The sequence below is a fragment of the Rhinopithecus roxellana genome, chromosome 14 (assembly GCF_007565055.1).
Source record: "Rhinopithecus roxellana isolate Shanxi Qingling chromosome 14, ASM756505v1, whole genome shotgun sequence".
NCBI lineage: Eukaryota > Metazoa > Chordata > Mammalia > Primates > Cercopithecidae > Rhinopithecus > Rhinopithecus roxellana.
This window is the reverse complement of record NC_044562.1, coordinates 70,243,930-70,266,449: the sequence shown is the minus strand read 5'-3', so window position 1 is coordinate 70,266,449 and position 22,520 is coordinate 70,243,930. Positions and strand designations below refer to the sequence as shown.

General features: G+C 37.0%; 1 protein-coding gene across 2 annotated transcripts in view; it reads right to left on the bottom strand.

Moving 5' to 3' along the window:
- PDE11A (phosphodiesterase 11A) overlaps positions 1-22,520 on the bottom strand; it is a 482,346-nt gene that overhangs the window by 177,926 nt on the left and 281,900 nt on the right. For both annotated transcript variants that reach the window (XM_010382456.1, XM_010382461.1), the window contains 2 exons: positions 22,066-22,133; positions 21,029-21,121 (listed from right to left, as the gene is read on the bottom strand). In XM_010382456.1, coding sequence (XP_010380758.1) covers positions 21,029-21,121; positions 22,066-22,133 — 161 coding nt within the window. The remainder of the gene's footprint in view (positions 1-21,028; positions 21,122-22,065; positions 22,134-22,520) is intronic.

The window sequence follows — 22,520 nt, the reverse complement described above, 5'->3', positions numbered from 1 at the left end:
TGGAAAGACCTGACTGTGACTTTAAGGCCATAATGAAGGCAGGTGCTGGGATGGAGACACTCAGAGCAGCAGCCTGGTTAGCATCTTTGTGACACTCAGACAACTGACTTGTGAGAGTTGGCCTGGGCCCCAAGCTTTGAAGGGCTCCACTCTGTCTCTTCCATCCCCTGGAAAGAAAAGTCCATGGATTTCTAGAAACATGTCATTCAGATTATATTCCAGGTACCTGGGATCAGCCAAACTAAATTCCACGTATCTCAAATCCCCCCAGGTACCCCAAATGCCCCAAGCCCATTGCCAGGACCTGCATGGGCTTCTCCCTGAGATTTGGGCTCCTCTGGATGCGCCTCGGTAGGGGCTGTGTGTGGGGTTGACCAAGTCTGAAATATGCAGAATATAGGGCTCACACCTGTTCAAACTCAGCACAGTGTGGAGTGGGAGCTAGGGGGAACAGGAGGTGAGTAACTCCAATGTCTTCTAAACGGTTTGTAGGCTTGGTTCCTTCTGGTTGGATTTGGGGTGTAATTTGCCACCTTTTGAAAACAGCATCCTGGTACTGTCCCCTTATGATAGCACCATCGAGATACTGAGCATTGCGCCTAAAGTGAATGTCTGTTTCTTACTTTGCCGACTATAAACACAGCTTTCATAAGCCAGTGTTTTACAAGGGAAGCCAGCAGGCGAAGGCATGGCTGTTCCACTACAGAAAGCTGTTCTCTTTCGCACACTGTGGGGTAACTGACCTGAGTCAACTAACTTAGACTCAGCAATTGCTCCAGAAAAAAGTGAGCTGCCGGAGCCCAACAGAGACACTGGCTATTACTCCTAGGATCTGCACTGTAAAACCAAAAGCATTAGGGTTGAAAGAAACAGTTTCTTTACTGACAAGTTAGTAATTTTCAGTGAGGTAAAAGAGGAGGAGGAGGACAATACATTTCCAAGGGTACTTTATTCAGTTTGAGCTTTTCCATCAGTGGGCAAGTCTTCATTATTTACCCTTAATTACTGTCATCACAGTCTCATAAACCAGAAGCATGCCCCCTGGTGTAGAAAACAGGCCCTTTACCTCAGCTCTCTTCCCACTTCCGTCAGGGCAGCCAAGGGCTCCAGTGGTAAATGCCCTCCTGCAATTGATAAGACATTCCTCAAAAGAGCCCTTGCAGTACAATTTGTACAACATGGCCATTTGAAACAGATCCGAGCTTGAATCCTGGCTCTACTTCTAGCTGTGAAATGCAAGCCACAAAACCCCTCTCAGCAAGTTTCTAAACCTTTCTGAGCCTCAATTTGCTCACTTGTCAAATGGGAATAATACTGTGTACCCCATGCTGTTTTAGTGAAGATTCAATAAAATACATATGCAAAACACATAATTAATGCCTGACACATAAGCATTTAATAAATGTAGCATTTCAAAAAGCACCAAAAAAACATAGCAAAAGCAGAAGAAATAAGAAGAATGTAAGGTAATGAAAGAAAAATTTTAAACAAATAAACCAGAACAAATGCATCCAAATAACAGTTACTTCTTAAGGCCACTGTGGGGACTATGTTAAGTTACTCCAAATGTTCTGCTGTGTTTGGGAACTCTTATCCAGGATCTCAAAGTAAGTTCCTTAGACCATAACAGTGGTGGCAAATCATTTGAGAGCAGATTTGATTTTGGAAAACCACCAAAATCATTTAACAGAAAATAAAATAAAAACATGATCAACATTTTGTTTTAAAAAATATGATTATGCAATAGATAAATTTTCTCTTCACAGCTTCCAGAATGATCTCTCTGAAATGTCAAACTGATCATGTTCCTCTCCTGCTGAAAACTTCAATGATTCTCCACCACTTTTAGAATTAAGTTCAAATTCCTTCATGTAACACAAGCATCCTTTGTGATCTGGCCCCTGGTAGCTCTCCAGCCTCAGGCCCTGCCTCTCCCCTGCTGTGCCCTTTTCCCTAGCTGCACTGAGGTGCTTAAATAGCATGCTACTTCAGTTCTCCCTACTTCTACCCATGACTTTCCTTCTCCCTGGAGCATTCCTGCTAGTTGTCTTTACAAATTGTATAGCCCACTGTTGTCACTCTGAAACTGCCTTCTCTGCAAAGCAGTTACATCTGACTTTGAACAAGATGCCCCTCCTCTATGCTTCCCCTAATGTATCTACCTCTTTCCTGGAGCTCATTACACTCTACAGTAATCACACTTTCATTTGTCTCTGTCCTCTATTAGACTGAAATCACATGAGATTGTACTACAGCTTATGAAATTTATATAGTCATAGTCTATGCTGTTTTGGTGAAAACTGAGTTCTTGGCACATAATAGGTGATCCATTCGTAACATTAATGATTATTTATCTTACAAATCTCATGGTTTCCATTAAAGTGTTTCAAACATATTTAAATGATGATATAATTATTAGAAGTAGTAACAGACTCCCCTGCTGACTATTTGCATTTGTGCATATACATAAGTTCTTTTTTGTTGCTGTTAAAAAATTACCTTACTGGATTATGGTATAAAATGATATCTGATGAAGGAAGTAGTAGTGGAATATAACCCTAAGTGTAAAACAAATATTGGTGTATATATATCCTGAGTATATAAATATATTGAGATAAATAGATAAATAGAGAGAAGAGACAAATATCCCATGCAAAAGAATTCTAAATAATATATGTAGATAATTTCTCTTCAAGGAGGTGGAGCATAACTCCCCACTCCTTAGGTGTGAGCTGTGCATAGTGACTTCCTTCTAAAGACTACAGTGTAGAAAGAGGAAAAAAGGGTAACTGTACATTGGGGAAACCTGACAAGCACTACTTCCACCAGAGGATCAAGGTTAACATCAATCATGGTAAGTCATTTTGATAGCATGTCCCCTTGATGTGATGTAACTAAAATGGCACTTAAACTGTGCCTTCCTCCCCCAAACCCAAACCCAAACCCATAATTTTGGTTTAATCGTGAGGAAAACATTGAACAAATTCTAATAGAGGGAAACTCTACAAAATACCTGATCACTTTGCTCAAGACTGTCAAGGTCATCAAAAATGAAAAGTATGAAAAACTATCACAGCCAGGAAGAGCCTAAGGAGACATGATAAATAAGTGTAATAGGGCATCCTGAATGAGATCCTGGTACAAAAAGGGGATATTTGGTTAAGACTAAGGAAATATGAATCAAGTATGGACTTTAGTTGATAATAATATAGCAATATGGTTCATTAATTGTAAAAAATGTACCATATCTTAACAGAGGAAACTGGGTATGAGGTATAAGGGAACTCTCTGTACTATCTTCTCAATTTTTCTGTAAATCTAAGCTGTTGTAAAATATAAAGTTTATTTCTAAAAAATGATACCTCACGGCTGATTCTCCAGGTAGGTTCTCCCACTTTCCACAGAATACCTAAATGAAAACTAGAAACCATCAAGAACTAAAACTGATAACCTACTACTAGAATCTGAGAATTTTCACCAAGTATAAGGCAGATGCAGCTGGACTGAGAAAAATAACTAGTGGCTTAACCATGCTTCATCTCCTCCCCCAAAATAAAGCAGTCCCCCTTGGTCTGAAAGCAGATGGGAAGGCATTGTTCTGAAAGCAGTCTCCAGAGGGCAGTGTTCCTTTCTCTACTGTCTGAGCTCTCACTCAGAGACCCAGGATCTGTACTAACCAGAAAATTAACCGGTTCACCTTCTACTGAATGATAGCTGTTTTTGAAGTATTCGCTTTCATCTTGTGGGAGAGAGTCACTGTAAATAAAGCACTGTATGATGGTGGGGGTGGGGGATGTTATAATATAAGTAACTACTACTTTTGACATTACATTACATGAGCACAGTGGTAAAGATTTTACTGGCCTTAATTCACTTCATCCTCATAACAATCCCACCAGGTTGGGAAGTGAGAACAATGAAGCACAGAGAAATTGACCTGCCCTGAGATGCACAAGTAAAAAAGTAGCACAGCTGAAATTAAAATCCTAACTGTCTCAGAACAAAGGTAAAAACAACTTAAGAATAATCTTAACAGTCTAATAAAAAAAACTTTTTTTTTGAGACAGGGTCTTACTTTGTCCCCCAGGCTGTGGCACTATCATAGTGCAGCCTCGAATTCCAGGGCTCAAGGGATCCTGCCACCTCAGCTTCCTGAGTGGCTGGGACTATAGGTGGATGCCACCATTCCTGGCTAATTTTTTTTTTCCTTTTGTAGAGATGAGATCTTGCTATGTTGCCCAGGCTGGTCTCAGACTCCTGGCTTCAAGCAATTCTCCCACTTTGACCTCCCAAAGTGCTGGGATTACAGGTGTGGGCCACTTTGCCCAGCCTCTAACAGTCTAATTTTAAAGCCTGTCCTTTTAATCACCTAACTGTAGTTTATTCAAAAATCCTAGTAGCAATGTATGCTGAGGATTGAGATTCTTGTACTTTAATTATGATTTTTATTTGTATTTTGCTATACTTGATCTACTCAACAAACATTTCTTACATGTCTACTCTGTGCTGCTGGTACTGGGGACATAATGGTGAACCAGACCCATAGACACATCTCTATACATAAGGGATCCAGAAACCACTGAGACCTGATTGGGGGAAGAATATTCCATTTCAGCCTAGCAGGAGTTCACTAGATCTATGTCTACATGCTAGATGCTGAGAATCAGCCTAATAATTAAACATTAATGCATAAGTTTGCTCCCCTTTTGTATATCTAACCAAGGAGATTCAACAGGACATAAGGAGACCACAAGAGAGCTTAGGGACAACCCCAAAGTCTTGCCTGTTGGCAAACACTGCAGTCCAAGGGAAGGAGAGAAGCACCCTAAAAACCCAGAGAGAATGTTTTAATACATCTGATAATTGTTTCATGCACGCAACCTTTCAGAAATCTTAAGCTTAGTTTCTTCATAAGATACAAGAAGAAAGAGCATCATTGAAACTCGATCAGAAAACCATATAGGCAAAATAGGTTTGAATGAAATTTATAAAACAAACAGAAGAATGAGTTAACATAGTTCAACTGTCACTTGCTCAGGGTGGTCTCTCCTGAATGTATCCACAGTAGCTCCATATTTTTAGTCACTTTTTATTAAAACATCCTGCTTCATTTTCCTTATGATACAGTACAATAAATGTATCTTGCTAATTTATTTGTTTACTTATCTACTGCCTGTCTCACTAGAATATAAGATTCATGGCAATATGAATACTGCTTGATTTTTGACTGCTGAGTCCTTGGTACCAAGAATGGTGTCTACCGCAGAGTAGAAGCTCAACATTTACTCAGTGAGTGACTATATAGACAACAATGGAGATGGTTAACATGTGGAACAGTTTCAAGAGAACTCAAATTATAACAGCAGAATTTAAACTCACATTAGAGTTAATAAAGATTTTTTTAATGCAAGAGCTCAGAATCAACAAATCCGTGGAAAAGAACACAGATCAGAAATGGACCAACACTTATTTTTTAAACAATGGTGCCAAAGTGATCCCATGGAAAGAGAAGAACTTTTTAATAAATGATAAATATTTTATTTAAAAAATGAACCTTAATGGCTATCAAGATGAATCATAGAGCACAATGTAAAAGCAAAAACCGAAAAGCTTTTAGAGGAGAAAACAGTACAATATATTCTTGATTTGTGGGTAGGCAAAGGTTTCTTAGATCACTAATAGCAATAAGCTTTAAATTAAAAAATTGATAAATTAGACTTCATCAAAGCTAAAAACATCTTCTTATCAAAAGACACCATGAAAAAATGAATAAGCAAGCTGCAAATTGGGTGAAAATATTAACAATACATATATCTGACCAGGGACTAGTGTCCAGGATGTATAAAGAACTCCTTCTACTCAACAATAAAAGGACAAGCAATCCTATTAAAAGTGAGCCAAAAAATTGGACAGCTCTCAAAAGAAGATATCCAAATGGTAAATAAGCACATAGAAAAGAGTACAACATTTTTAGTCATAAGGGAAATGAAAATTAAAGCCACAATAGAATATTACACACTTACCAGAATAACTAAAATTGAGATCAATGATGGCATTAAATACTGGTGAGACTGTGGAACAACTAAAACTTTCATAGTTACTTGATAGAATGTACAATGGTATAGCCACTTTGGAAAAATACATACCTGGAAGTTCTTAGAAAACTAAACACACACTGACCTTTTGACCAAGCAATACTAGGTATTAGCCCAAGAGAAATCATAGCATATGTTCACAAAAATACTTATACAAAAATGTTCATAGCAGCTTTATTCATATAGCCCCAAAATGGAAATAGCCAAAGTATTGGTCAAGAGGAGAATGGATAAACTGTGGTATAATCATATAATAAAATGTCACACAGCAATTAAAAACATCAAAGTTATATACCCAACCTGGACAAACTTCAAATGCATTATGGTGGTTGAAAGAAGCCTTACCAAAAAGAGTACATATTATATAATGGAATTTACATGAAATTCTAGAACAGTTAAAATTATGGTGGAAAAAATCAGAACACTGGTTGTGTTGGGTAGCAGTGATATCCTGGGGATGGAGCACAAGCGAACTTTTTGGGGTGATAATATATCAAGACTTTTTTTACCATTGAGAAATAACAAAAATTGTTGTTTTAAGCTAATACATTTTGGGGCATTTTGATATACAAGATTAGACTACCAAAACAAAAAGATTATGCCTAACGAAATGTTATGAATACAGCTATATTCATACTGCAAAAGCACTTGTATAAATTTTAAAATTTGGTAATGAAAATGTAACTAAAAATCTACAATACATGAACAAAAACTAGGAAACTACAGGGAAAGTGTATACTCCAATTCTTTTTTTATACAGTAAGAAATTAAAAGATACTGGTTCATTTTTGTCGTTATTAACTAGAGAAATATTGATTAAAGAATGTTTTTGTAAAAAAGTGAGAATAAATAATTTTCACTTCAAGTAAGGACTAAAAGAAACCAAGCAAAATATAGTCCAAATAGTAAATTTCAGAAAAAACAAAGCATAAGAAAGTAGAAGCTCAGATAGCATAAGATGAAATAATAGATACAAAGTCAAATCCCTCATTAAAAGCAGAATCTCAGATTAGATAAAAAATTATATTCAGAGCAATGAGATGGTATCACTTATTAAAAAAAATTGGCCGGGCGCGGTGGCTCAAGCCTGTAATCCCAGCACTTTGGGAGGCCGAGACGGGCGGATCACGAGGTCAGGAGATCGAGACCATCCTGGCTAACACGGTGAAACCCCGTCTCTACTAAAAATACAAAAACTAGCCGGGCGAGGTGGCGGGCGCCTGTAGTCCCAGCTACTCGGGAGGCTGAGGCAGGAGAATGGCGTAAACCCGGGAGGCGGAGCTTGCAATGAGCTGAGATCCGGCCACTGCACTCCAGCCTGGGCGACAGAGCGAGACTCCGTCTCAAAAAAAAAAAAAAAAATAAATAAATAAATAAATAAATAAATAAATAAAAAAAATCTTCCAACAACAACAACAACAAAAAAAGAGAGACCAGGAGCAGATGGATTCACAGCTGAATTCTACCAATCACACAAAGAACTAATACCAATCCTCCTGAAACTATTCCAAAAAAATCGAAGAGGGGATTCTCCCTAACACTTTCTACAAGGCCGGTATTCACCCTGATATCAAAGCCAGACAAGGACACAACAAAACAAGAAAATTACAGACCAATATCCCTAATGAACACAGACACAAATATCTTCCACAAAATACTAGCAAATCAAATCCAATAGCACATCAAAAAGATAATATACCATGATCAGGTGGGATTTATTTCAGGGATGTGAGAATAGTTCAACATATGCAAATCAGCAAGTGTGATACATCACACAAACAGAATTAAAAACAAAAACCATAAGATCATCTCGATACATGCAGAAAAAGCATTCAATAAAATTCAGCATCCATTCATGACAAAAATTCTCAACAAATCAGACATAGAAGGAACATACCTCAACATAAGAAAAGCCATATACAACAAATTCACAGCCAACATCATACTTAATGGAGAAAAGTTGAAAACATTCCCTCTAAGAACTGGAACAAGACAAGGATAACCATATGCAGAAGAATAAAACTGGACCCATATTTCTCACCATAGATAAAAATTAACTCAAGATTGATTAAAGACCTACATGTAAGACCTCAAATTCTAAAAATCTCAGACAAAATCCTAGGGAAAACTCTTCTGGACATTGGCCTAGACAAAGAATTTATGACCAAACCCTCAAAAGCAAAGGTAACAAAAACAAAAATAGACAAATGGGACTAAAGCTAAAAACCTTCTGTACGGCAAAAAAAAAAAAAAAAAAAAAAAAAATCAAGAAAGTAAACAACCCACAGAATGGGCAAAAAATTTTCAAATTATGCATCTGACAAAAGGCTAACATCCAGAATCCATAAGGAACTCAAATAATTCAATAAGAAAAACAAATAACCTCATTAAAAAGTGGGGAAAGGACATGTAAGCGGGCAACAAATACATGAAAAAAATGCTCAATATCACTAATCATCCGAGAAATTCAAATTAAAACCACAATGAGATACCATTTTACACCAGTTAGAATAGCTATTATTAAAAACCAAAAGATATTGGCAAGGAAGCAGAGAAAAGGAAATACTTATATGCTGTTGATGGGAATTAGTAAATCTTTATGAAAAACAGTATGGAGATTTCTCAAGGAACTGAAAACAGAACTACCATTCAATCCAGCCAACCCTACTACTGGGTATATCCCCAAAGGGAAATAAATCATTATATCATAAAGATACCTGCACCCATATATTTATCACAGCACTATTCATAATATCAAAGATATGGAATCAACATAAATGTCCATCACTATAGGACTGGGTAAAGAAAATGTTATGTATATCCACATAATGGAATACTATTCTGCCATAAAAAATAATGAAACTATGTCTTTTGCAGCAACATAGATGGAACTGGAGGCCATTGTCCTAACTGAAATAATTCAGAAACAGAAAAGGCAAATACTGTATGTTCTCACTTATAAGTTGGAGCTAAAGAACAGGTACACATGGACATACAGAGTAGATTAATAGACATGGAAGGCTACAACAGGTAGGAGGTTGGGAGGGGGTGAGAATTGAAAAATTACCTGTTAGATACAATGTTCAGTATTAGGGTGATGGATACACTAAAATCTGACTCACCACTACATAATATATCCATGTAAGAAATATGCACTTCTACTCCCTAAACGTATTTTTAAATTTTATATATATATATATATATATATATATATTTAGATGTATGTAGTTTACAAAAATATGCCTAAAACAAAATGACCCAGAAATAAAAAATAAAAAGATGAGTCAGGAATTATTGGTTTAAATATATATCCTTAAGAAGGGTTTACCTAAAACCCCAGTAGAGGTTGCGTTCCCTCTCAGATGCTCTTATGGCCTCCTGTATTTTCTCCTTACAAGAATTTATCACAACTGTTACTATATTCTGGTTTGCATGATTTTTTTTTGTTCGCCTCCACATTCTAAGCTCTTTAAGGCAGAAACAAGTCTGCCTTTCTCACTGCCTTATTTCCAGTGCCCAGCACAATGCTGGGAAATAGGAAATAGAAATAGGAAATTTTCATTGAATGAATGTATTCCAGAAAATAAGTAAAACAAAAGAGAAAGCACAGATAACAACATTGATTTCAAACTAAGTTGATTCTAAGGTCAAACCAATCAAATAAAAGAGTAAGTTTAAATCTATAAAAGAAACATCTCATGGTCTTAAACCTGTTTTTGTAAATAATATGGAATAAAAATGTATAAAACAAGAAATATTAACAATTCAAGGAGAGAGATTGATGATAGACTAAAAATATGTTTAACTTCCTTCCTGACAAAATATCATGAAATTACCAAAAATGCTAATATCTGATACATTCAGGTCAGCAGTGGAAAACAGAAAGGATTGGCCAGTGGTTTCAACTTACGGATAGGTAAAGAAGATCTCAAAAGATTATCACTGCCTTCATAACAACAAGAAAAAAGAGATAAACTAAAAATCATGCTTCATTTTAAAGCTGTTAAAGAGTGAGTGTGAGACAAAGAGAAGTCTAAACAAATAAAATTCCAGTCAAAAGAAGCTTTTTGTAGACCAATAAAGAGCAGTGACTGCTTCCATACCTGGGACCAATTGTTTACATAGTGGAGAGATGAGCCTGCCATCATAGAGCAACTCCTAAAAGGAGAAAAACTAGCAATTTTTCAAATGATAGTGTGGGTTGGCAAACAGACTCATATCTGGAAGAGCCACAAATGCAAAAGTAAATCTCTTGGCTTAAAAATTCTCTGCCACAGGAATTTTGCTGTGAAATTGATGATGAGTGCAGGGCCAGAAAACTGAAATCTTACATTCTTGCACATGAGTAAGGTTCAAGGCCCTGCTGGAGTTGATGCCAAAGAGAACTGAAATGAACTCTAGCTGCATTTCAAACCCAGCTCAAATCCTGATTGTGATCAGTCACTCAATGCAGCCTGGGTAGTTGAGATTGGGTTGAAGGGCAAAGAGAAATCTTCATAATCTCTTTTTAAAGCAGAAATAAACTGAAACTAATATAAAGCTTCAGCCAATCCCCAGCTAAAGCATTGCAGATGGTCAAATTTTTATGATCGGCCTCTCATTCTAGCTGTCTGAGATTTTTAAAAAATCACATATCCTCTTTATGAGAAATAGGACAAAACAAAAAATTTTATTTAGTTCAAACAAAGCTAGTAAAAGTATTATCTACTTTTGTCCTTCTATACAAGATGTTTGGTGTGCAATAAATACTTACGAATACATGCAAAGAAGCAGAAAAATGTGACCTGTAATCAAGAGAGGAAATAATTGATACAGGCAGACTTCCAGATGCCCTTGATGTTAGAATTAAAGACCAGGAATCCAAAATAACAATTATAAAGAATTATATGTTAAAAATTTATATGAGAAATTTTAGAATATACAGAACAATTTATAGAAGAAAAGGTGGATATAATTAATAACAGTTGGTAAGTTTCTGCAGAGAAATGAAACCTTAAAAAGGAACCAAGTCAAAATTTATAGAACTCAAGAATGTCAGAGTGTCAGAGAACTGTGGGCCAATATCATTTGATTCAACATATATGTAACTGGGTCCAGAAAGAGAGAGAGAATAGGAAAAAATAAGCTTTGAAAAGATATTGGCCAAGTATTTTCTGAAATCAGTGAAAGTCATCAACTCTTAGATTCAAGAAACTCAGTGAACCCCAAGCATAAGAAACATAAAGTAAAACACATTTATGTACATCATAGTCAAATGACTGAAAAAGATCTAAAAGGAAAAGCAGTAAGAAAAAAACATTACATTTAAGGTAACAACAAAAATAATGGCAGATTTTTCACTAGTAACAATGGAAGCCAAAAGACAGTGGTATCTTAAAAGGGCTGAATGAAAGAAAAAATTGTCAATCCAAATGATAAGGTAGTTAGCTTTAAGTAGTAAGTTACCACTGATTTTTATTTCTTCTAAACACTTTGTACATTTTCTATAACAATTGCATTGTTCTTATAATTTTAAAACATTTTTGTTTTTATTATTTTATTTTATTTTTCTGAGACAGGGGCCTCTGTCACCCAGGCTGGAGTACAGTGGCATGATCACAGCTCATTGCAGCCTTGACCTGCTGGGCTCAAGCAATCCTCCCACCTCAACATCCCAAGTAGCTAGGACTACAAGCGCATGCCACCAAGCCTGGTTAATTTTGTATTTTGTATTTTATAGAGTTGGGTTTTTGCCATGTTGCCCAGGCTGGTCTTGAACTCCTGGGTTCAAGTGATCCTCCTGCCTTGCCCTCCCAAAGTGCTGGGATTGTAGGCATGAGCCACCATGCCTGGCAAAAACATTTTTAAAAGGACAAGTAAGACAAATATTGTATATGGATTACACTTAGTATCCAAGAATCCTCAGAAAAACTATCTAATATTTATCCTCATACCAAATATCTATATAATTACTACTGTTTTCACTAGTCTTTGTAAAATATTTATATATGAAGATTAACTAAAATAACAGTTTTTAGTGTGTCAATAGCCCTTTTATAAAGAGATTAAAAGTAAGAAACAATCACATCTCTTGGGGTAGGTGAGAAAACATTAATGAAAGAGGCGAAATTTGAGGTTTGTTAGGAAATACTTTAAGGAAATGGAGAAAAGTTTCAGAATAAAAATTTCGAGATATATTTGAAAAACACTAATAAATCTAGGTTTTTTCATGGAGGGATGAAGTGAGATATTGATGTCAATAGTGGAGAATCTTGAAATATCTAATTTGTAGGCAATGGAGAAAGAAATATTTACCTAGTCTAACATGTTTTCAGTAAAGAAGAATTGACAAATGAGAACAATTCTGTATCTACTGGCATGTTACATTTAGCTTTCTAATGGACAGCTTGGTATTCCTTGTACCTGTGAATTAACATGAGTAGATAGTTATCATTTAGACAATCACTAGATCATTGTCTGACAGTAACTTGGTCTGAAAAACTTTTTTGGGAGATAAAAGGATGTTTAAGTGGAACTCTTTCTGAGTTTATAACTTAGAACAACAGGTACTATATTCTAAAGGTAGGTGCTAAGCCATTTAGGTAATCTATGCAGGACTTGGAAAGAAAATGCCCCAAACTAGCTCTACCTCCTCCAAGCTGAGCTGCTCACTGTTCATCTCTGAATTGTGTAAGAAAAGGGTAACAGTTTATGAGAGAGCCTTATATGGAAGATTTCTTAGCTAGGGTTTCTTAGAGCTTCCTTCTACAGAACTACTTGGAGAACCTAATATGTATTTCCCCAGGATGTGACATCCTAGCAGACACTGGTAGCGGATTCATACCTAAAAATTGTAAAGGTTAGTGGACAGAGGGAAGACAGTGGAGTGCTACATTGAGGGGACCTGTGTTTGTACAATTTAATGAGTAAAGACTCATTAAATTGAGTGAGTTTTCCCCTGACCCAAAAAGACCCATGAAAAATAATCAGACCATGGAAGCAATCCTAGTATCCACTAGTGTATGAATCGATAAACAAAATGTGGTATATACTTACAATGGAATATTATTCAAGCCTTAAAAATGAAGGAAATTCTTACACATGCTACATTAATGAGCCTGGAAGACATGCCAAGGGAAATAAGCTAGTCACAAAAGGACAAATATTGTATGATTCTATTTATATGAGGTAGCTAGAGTAGTCAAATTCACAGACATAAAGTAGAATGGCAGTTGCCACAGGCTGAGGAGAGGGGAGTGGAGAGTTAGTGTCTCACGGGTACAGAGTTTCAGTTTGGGAAGATGAAAAAGTTCTGGAGATGGATAGTGGTGATGGTTGCACAACAATGTGAATGTACTTAATACTACCTAACTTTGCACTTAAAAACAGTTAAAATGATAAATTTCATGTGTTTATTTTACCACTCTTTTAAAACAACAACAACAAAAACAACAAAAAATAACCTTCACCAACAGGACTGCCTAGAGAAGTGAGCTGGCCCCCACAGAGGGAGGGTCACGATGGGCCAGTGGAAGCCAGGAATGAGAATGGATTATAAGCTGTCAGTCAGGAGAGGCAAACCCACAAGTAATTGCTAACGGGAGATTCCCGGCCAGGCAGTTCTCTGAAGAATTTAGAAAAGCAGCTCGTTACAAAAAGAAAATGTTGGTGTCTCTCACAGATGGCCCTGAAATCAGGTTAGGAAATCATAAGACTTTGCCCTTTCATCCTACCTCCCTCTTGGACCCTGTACCTGAATTGGGAGATGAGGTGAAGTGAGGAAGAGTAAAGAAGCTATGACTGTGTCTCTCTCCCGACTACAGGCTTCTAAATGAGGGGAAGGGAAGAAGCTCAGAGACAATTCAACATGTGTGTGTGACAAAAAAGTAGTGGAATGGTGCTAGAGAGTTTATACAGGAATGGGGATGATTGATTTACCAGAGTAAGTTCAAAGGAAGAGGAGTGAGAAAGAATGAAGTGGCATTCTACTTCTAGCCTCTGAGTCCAGCCCTTTCATCCAGTGAGAGAAAATCTTTCCTGGGAGCTTAGAAGATTCCTGATGAAAGAATCACTGTTTCCACTTCTCTCCTCCCTTACCTTCAGGAAGTCGGATTGGCTTCTTCATCCTCATCTAAGGATATATCCCATGGAAGGTGGTATCTAGGAAGAGGTCTACCATCCTCCCCAAATAAAAGCAACTCTGTATTTGTACCCATGGCTTATGAAGGAGGAAAGGAATACAGAGGTGATGTTATGCCAGTCTGTGGTCAGCAAGACTGCCACTAAGAGTGACTGTCAATTCTCCCAACATAGCCCAAGCTTTTCCATTCCAGAATGTTGCCGTGGCAGACAAAATGATTATTTGTGGTGGGATGCATTCATTTATTCAATATGCTTTTACTGAGTACCAATTATATATAGAATACTGAAAGGAATAAAAGCAGATAAGACATGATCACACACTTCAAGGCACATAGGTTTTAGCAGAGGTAAACATAGAGACTCATAATTAATGACAATATAGGGCAAACAGAGGAACAAAAAAACTTAGGGATTAGGAGTTTTATAGAGGAGATGACATTTACATTGTGCTTTGAATGATGGGAAAATTTTGAGTGGATATGGCATAATTGGAACAGAGAATGACAAAAGTGGAGGGGAGGTTAGAGTGGAGATCAGATGGCAGTGAAACAGGTAGCTGATCTTCAGATTATGACGTCATTGAGTTTGTAGGTAGCATATAATACTCTTAAGAAGAGAAATGAGAGCCAGGAGTAGGAAAATAGCTTGGTATGAGATTTCTGAGGGCCTCAAAGTCCAGGACATTTGTACTTTAATAGGTAATGGGGAAGTAATTTAAGGTCTATGAGTGGGTGAGCGATGAAATCTAAAATATGTTTTAGGAAGAACAAGTAGAAGGTTATTGCAATTGTCCAGCGCAGAGGTAATGGAGTCCTTAAGTAAGATGGTTGCTGTTGCAATTGGAAAGGCAGAAATAGATGGGAGAGGCTTTGGGGAGGTAGAATAAATGGGGCTTGGATCCTGATTGCATATGCCTTTTTCTTACTCTCTGTCTGACCCTCATTTCTTCCCTCTTCTGATCCTAAAGCTGTATGCAGTGTCCCTTAGCACACAGAATTATATTTTCTGGCAAATTTCTCTTCAGTATTAGGTAAGGCTTCATTTGCAATAACTGTGAAAGACACCCCAAAGGACAATTCCTGATGTTCAAAATGAGGAAGTTATATTCTACATCTACATTTGTATTTTAGGTAGGATTGTGGCTTTTAGAAAAAGGTTCCCCCTTTTACCTAAGAATTTCTACTCTCAGAAAATGTGAACATACATTAGCATAGCTCTTCTGAAACTCTTGGTCATGCAGAATGGAAATCAGGATCATAAAATTAAAGTTATTAAAAATGATAGCAAATTCCCCTCTTTGTTCCATTATTCAGCTTTAAGGGCATTTCTGCTCTCTAAGAGCCTTAGAGTATTAATTTTATGTATTTAGGACAAAGGATTTGAACAATAGAATTGTATAATTAAATTACAAGAAAGTAAGAAAATCAGTCATCACAATAAATGAGTTGATAATTCAATTGTTAAACAAAATCTGGATAATGTATTAGTCACACCAGTTTTTAAAGGCCAGAACAGTAGAAAATGTTTTATATGCTTACATTTCTATTTCTCACCATGTGTGGTTTATGGATGAAATGAGCTGAAGTTGCCAATACGTGACAACAGGGAAAGGACTGCCTTGCATGGCAAGTCTTTTGGGGAAGCTTTGTCCTTGGAGCCGTCTAGCTTTTAAAGACCTGTTCTGTTTCTGACATGGTAAATTTTGTATTTCTATGGCCTAGACTTTTCTGCAGATACATATATAGTAACAAGCTCTAGACAATGGGCCTGCATTGAGCCAACACTAGCGCCCCGGAGCAGCTGCAGTTGCAATGCTTCTGGGATGTTCAGTGGTGTGACTAAACAGCATGTATCAAAGACCTAGGAAAGAGGCAATCTGTTTTCAGCTCTGACTTTAAGCAGGAAGTGATTTTCCTGATAAAACAGGTGAAAAAAACTATAGCTCCCCAGTCAGCATAGTATTACAAGAAATCTTGGGCTAAGTAGACAAAACTCAGTGAGGATTAAGGACTCCAAATGCACTGGGTGGTAAGAACAACTAACTTTTATTAAGTGCTAATTATAACTAAACACTCTTTCTAAACACTTTCCCTGTATTCTTTTTGTAACTATTAAAACAGGCTTGAAATTTTTTTTAATTTTTAATTTTTGTAGGTACATAGTGGATGTATATATTTATGGGGAAAACAAGACTTCTTATACCCATTTAACATGTGAATAAAACAAGATTGAGAGGTTAAGTCGATTGCCCAAGGTCAATAGCTACTGAGCCAGAATTCAAACCTAACTAACTGATCAGGCTAATAGTAAAATCAACACTTTAAATCTTCTCCCTACACTGCCTTTTGCATGGACAAAGTCAGCAACCTCCTTCTGCAGGGGATACGGATACAAAGCAAGATCTGCATTAAAAATGTACTTAAAGCAATGAAGTTCTGGTTTAGAAATAGGTAGATCAATGGGACAAAGTAACATGTAAAGAAATATACTTGAAAAAAATATATATATGAATTTATATAATTTAATGTGGTATTTCAACTTGTTTGAGCAGGCAGATAAGCTAGTTATGAGCAGGAGGGGGAGTGCCCTGAGAAAAGGGAGGTTTGGAAAAATCTCATAACCCAGAGACCACCCAAAACATGCATCCTAACTATAAGCAGAGAGGAAGGGAAATACCTATGCAGAAAGAGATGCCCCTTAAGACTCCCAGTAATCACTCACTCTGCAATTAACCTGTCAGAATGTAGCTAGCTACATGCTGTTAAGGGGGGAAATAGGGAAAAAGGAGAAATTCCTAAGAGATACACAGGTGGAATAAGTACAGATTTAACCACTTTCCAACCTTCCTTGGGTGGTGATAATGAGTAATGCAGGCATTATATAGAATTTGTATCCAACACTGGCCTGCACATACATGTGAACTAACAGTAAGGGGGAATCCCACAAATCAGGAGTGGAAATTAGGTGGGGGAAAAAGTGGGAACTTAAGGCAGAAGTGGGAACTAGACAAAGACAAAGGCGGAGACTTGAGGCAGAAGCAGAAGCTTGAAGAAACAGTCTGCCACAATAACCACAATACAGAACTCTTGGGGCTGCTGCTGGCTCATTCCCCTTTGAATAATCTGCTCTGCCTCATCTTTCAGCATGCACTGTCTCTGCTACTACCTAACCCTTGCTGCTGCTGCTCCTGTTTCTCCAGCTGGACCAGCCTGCTCCTCTCTTGGAGTGTCCTTCCCTCAATAAACTCTATACTCTTTATTTTCTTTCAATAGATCTTTTGCTTACATTACTAATTGGTCTCTTGGCTGAATTCTTTCTCCCAAGTAAGACATGAACTGAGGATTCCTGTACTTCCTGGTAACAAAATCATTAGGAAAAGGAGCCAGTATTAAATAAATATACAGAAATCAGTGGCTGTTTGGGAGAAAAAAATAAAGGTAAAGCCCTATCTTTTTTTTTGAGTGTACTTCCAGTGAGCTCTGAGTGTTTTAGAGACTCTGCCCCATTTGTGGGGATTATTAGTCTTTCCTGGGAATTTATCTGGAGAATATTTACTTTCAGAGGATGTACCACAGAGGGAAGTATTTTTATGAAAAAATGCTTTGGGGATAGGATTTTTAAAAGACAGAAGAGAACAGTGTGGTGCTGTTTCTTGAGTCTCATGAACAACACAGCAAGACGTATATTCCCATTAACTTTCTAGGCCATGAACTACTTGTGCTCCCTTTTTAAGGAAGGAAAAGATTCTAGGGTGGTTTTATCACTGATTGCTGTGGAATGGATTATTTCCCTCCACTCTTGTTGCTAACTGAAAAAAAAAAAAAAAAAAAAAGACACTGCAACAAGGTTATGGGACTGAAAGAGCTACATTTAGACACAGCTGTTTTGAGGTCAAGGTCAAGGAGGACAATAATGGAAGAGAATAAGCAAAAATGAAACCACACAAGGAGAAGAGGAACCTGGGCACACCTGAGTGGGGAATCTTTCCTTAGCCACAATGGAAAAGGGCAAAGGGCTAGCCCAGGATCTCAGAAAGAAGGGATAGGAATGATAGAAGGATAACATGGCATTTGGTTCTGTTCCTCCTGGCTTTCTCTCTTTCTCAGTTCTGTTATTACTATTTTATTTTTTAAAAAATCTGTTGGATCATTTATATTCTCATAAAGTAGCTCAAATCTTTTATGGGACTAAGCAAGTTATAAATACATACTTTTAACAGAAATATTTAGAAAAATATTACACTTACACATATTCATATATAATATATATAAATACATTTAAAAATATATATTCAGAAGTTGATGTATATTGTAATATATGTATATCTCATTCCTGAGTTTGGGTTTAGTGGCTCTCAAAAATCACTTTTTGTCTTTATAAAGTCCTCAGGGTAAGAAATCCTTCCAGATACTCTTGCATATGGATTCCCAGGCCAGGGAGTGGGGTGGATGCCACCTGATCACTAGTGTCAAGAATTTCATACTCGGTGGGGTGGAAGTTGGCTGAGAGTGGAAGCGGTGAGAGCGAGATGGCAATGCCATAATTCTGACTGGGAATGCCACTTTCGACACTGGCACAAAATAAAGCATGTGGAACATACAAGTCAACACCTATAAGTCAACTTCTTGAAAGTTTAAGATTGTGGCAAGGTTAAGAGTTGGGCTGAGATTTGTCAGAGTCGGTAATAATTTTTGTGTCTAAGGATGGAGGGATCTGAGTTATATAAACAAGAGGTGTTCACTATGAACTGAAATAAGCAATTCATGGGTAAGGAGACTATGGCCAGAAATTCTAGGGTACATGAGTGTTTTCTAGGTAATGGTAACTGTGGTTCATTGGGGTAGGGGTAGTGCCAGTAAGAGTGATAACTTTTACTGAATCTTCCCATCTGGGGGTAAATGGCCATTCATGCTGGAACTCAGTTATTCTAGCTCCTTCTCAAGAGGATGATGATGTGCCAGAGGTAGGTGAGGAGTGAGAATATGGGCATATGTAAGATGTTTTCTCTTTGTGTGTTAATTATACTGTGACATAATGAAGTAGGATTTAGATAGGACTAGTGTATGGTGTGTCCTTCTTTTTATAGCTGCAGGTACTGAAAAACAATGGGTGAAGCAACACTGTGGAGATGAGAATTTGATGATGGTGAAGGAGGTATAACTCAACATTTGCTGTTCTAAATTCCTGTCCGTTGCTATTTCCCCCCAATCCATGGTGATTTCTCAGTAATAAATATACTACTGCAAATAATAATAGTATTATTGCTATGATTTTATTGAATGCTTATTAACATCTTCACATGCCTCATCTCATTTAATTCACACAGTTGAGGTGAGTGACAGATCCAGGATTTGAAAACAGTTCTTCACACAACCCTTAATGCTCTACTAATGATTCTCATCAGTTGGTTGCATATTTACAGTTCACTCATTTATTGATTCATCCTATAGATACTGTTTTTAGTCCTTACTATAAAAAGACATTACATATAAACAAAGCAGGGCTGTCTCAGAAGAACAAAAAGCATCCCTTACCAAGGGAAGGGATTCTTTCCTTCCTCCTTCTTTTCCTCCCACCCTCCATTAAAAAATTATTCAATAAATCCCCCCTTTGTGCTAAGCACCCTGCTAGGCATTGCAAATAAAAATCCCCGTGCTTCTAGAATTCATGATTTAGCCATAAAATTAAAAGCATATAGATAGATAACTATAATTTTACAACTTTTACATCTCAAATCAGAGCAGTGCAGGTAACATCAGTTTGCCTACTTCTTATATCTGGCTTGACACATAGAATACTTTGAAGATTTCATGTGTATTATATCATACTCTTCTATATACTTTCATCTTGGCACTGACATTTTATCTTGCCTACTTAGTAAGTATTTCATAGATATAAAGAAAATCTTTGGCAAAATCTACAGAGCAGGCCAGGTGTGGTGGCTCATGCCTGTAATCCCAGCACTTTGGGAGGTCAAGGCAGGCAGATCACCTGAGGTCAGGAGGTCGAGACCAGCCTGGGCAACATAGTAAAACCCCATCTCTGCTAAAAATACAAAAATTAGCTGGGCATGGTGGTGCATGCCTGTAATCCCAGCTACTTAGGAGACTGAGGCAGAAGAATTGCTTGAACCCAGGAGATGGAGGTTGCAGTGAGCCGAGATGGCACCACCATACTCCAGCCTGGACAACAGAGTGAGACTCAGAAAAAAAAAAGTCTACAGAGCAGAAGCTAGATTAAAAATAAGTCTTGAGTCAAAACAAGCATCTGAGATTACAACTGCTCTTTTGGAAATTAGTGTCTGAGAGGACATGTGTGCAGATATGGGAACAGGTCGAGGTTCTTGATGGGACATGTGTTAGGGGAGGGAGGAAGAAAGGAAATCAGACAATGACAAGAGTAGTTTTCCCCATCTAGGTCATATATCCTCATAGTGAAGTTTTCTCCTATGATAAGAAAAGTTGTGACTTTATAGATTATCTATATATATTCAAATCTAAGTTTAAAATAAATTTGAAATCCTGCCAAATTATCTTTGGATTGTCACTATTTAATAAATGTAATTTTAAAAATCTACATCTAAACATAGTACTTATATGAATGGGCTTCAGGGCATCTGTGAACCCCTGAAATTATGTGCAACATTGTGTTTCTCTGGACCTCATGAGATTTAAACCCACAACCTAAAATGATTAAGGCCCAATGAATAGATAATTAAAATTTGAGAAATTAAGCCCCATAACCAGGGAAATTTTTTCTCTCATAAAATTAGAGCTGACAGCATATAAACCTGACATAAATACTGTACTTACATCAAGAGCCACAGACTGCTTGGCCCAGGACTTCTTCACTTGATCATACATAATTGTGTTGTTGATGCCAAGTCCACAAAAGATGACAAAAGCCTAGGAAAGGGCGAACCTGCTAATTAAACATTGCAGCAACTCATTGGCAAAATCTAATATGAAAGCAGGCAGTCACCAGGGATGGGTCTGAAAATACAATCTTATTGTACACAGAGGTAGGCCTTGGGAAAATAGGCACATTAAAATTCTTAATTACTATTGTTATATGACAACTTTATAGCTCACACTGCACACGAGGAAAAATTATGAATTTAATGTCATTGTAGAGAAACTACTTCATATGTTTAAAAACATACTTACAGTCTGTTTAAATGGGTTCTTAATTTATTTAGGTTGTGGACTGATTTTAGTTAATCCATTCTATTTAACCAAAGCAACCTCTTTTAGTCGCTAGGCTATAAAATACTTTGGTAAAGAAACCAAGTTAATGTAACCATAAGGTAAGTGTTAAGGGGAAGGAGGATTGAGTTAGAACCATTAATAAAGAAGCTATGAGGTATTCTTGACTAAAGAAAGATAATCATGGGTCTTCATGTTGGCTACTGGTACAGTCTATGAGGAAGCCCATTCAAGGCTAACTTCTCCAGCTAGAGTGCCTGGAGTGAATTAATGGAAGCATGTAAACAAGAGAAATGTAAGGACAGTACACCTGGCAGAGCTGGCTCAGGGTTTCATGACTCTGAACACACACAAGCAAGACAAAAATAAGAAAATAACACTTTGGGAGAAAGAGAGGGTAATTCTGTAATAAAATTAGGATAAAAATAATGGATGGATACAAAATAATCCAGTTCGTAAAAAATAGGATCAAATCTCACTTAAGCATTTACATATTCCTTAAATCTTCCTGAAAATTTTGCCCTCCATTTAAGTATAATAATAATTGATTAATAATTGTTTATCTTTTCGAATTTGGGCAGGCTGCAACCAGGGGACTATTGATGACTCCATATAAACCTTGGTTTATTAACTTATTTTCTTACCTCAAAAAGTCGTTGATCCGCATCATCAAAAGGTTTCCCATCAAGTCTATTTAACACTTGAGCCACTCCTGTGGGGAAAGAGTGGATTATGTGGTCATTTTTAGTACTGGACATTGTGTTTCTCTAACAGAGTAGCCACAGCTAACTCTATGCCTTCTTCAGGGAACTGCACTCACTTTAAACTCTGGTCTCTCAAGTGCCTGCCGATTTCATGAGAATAAATCTGAGATGTAGGACAATGCAGTCTCTCTTTAAGGCCGATTTATTTAGACTAGATCTCAGTAAAGTTTGGAGTTCTACCAAGGCTTTAATCTGATTTTAGATGACTAGTTACAGTAACTCTAATATATCCCCCATATATTATATGTATGTGTGTGTGTGTGTGTATATATATATATACACACACATGATTATATATACAACTGAGTATATATGTAGCTGAATATGTGTGTGTA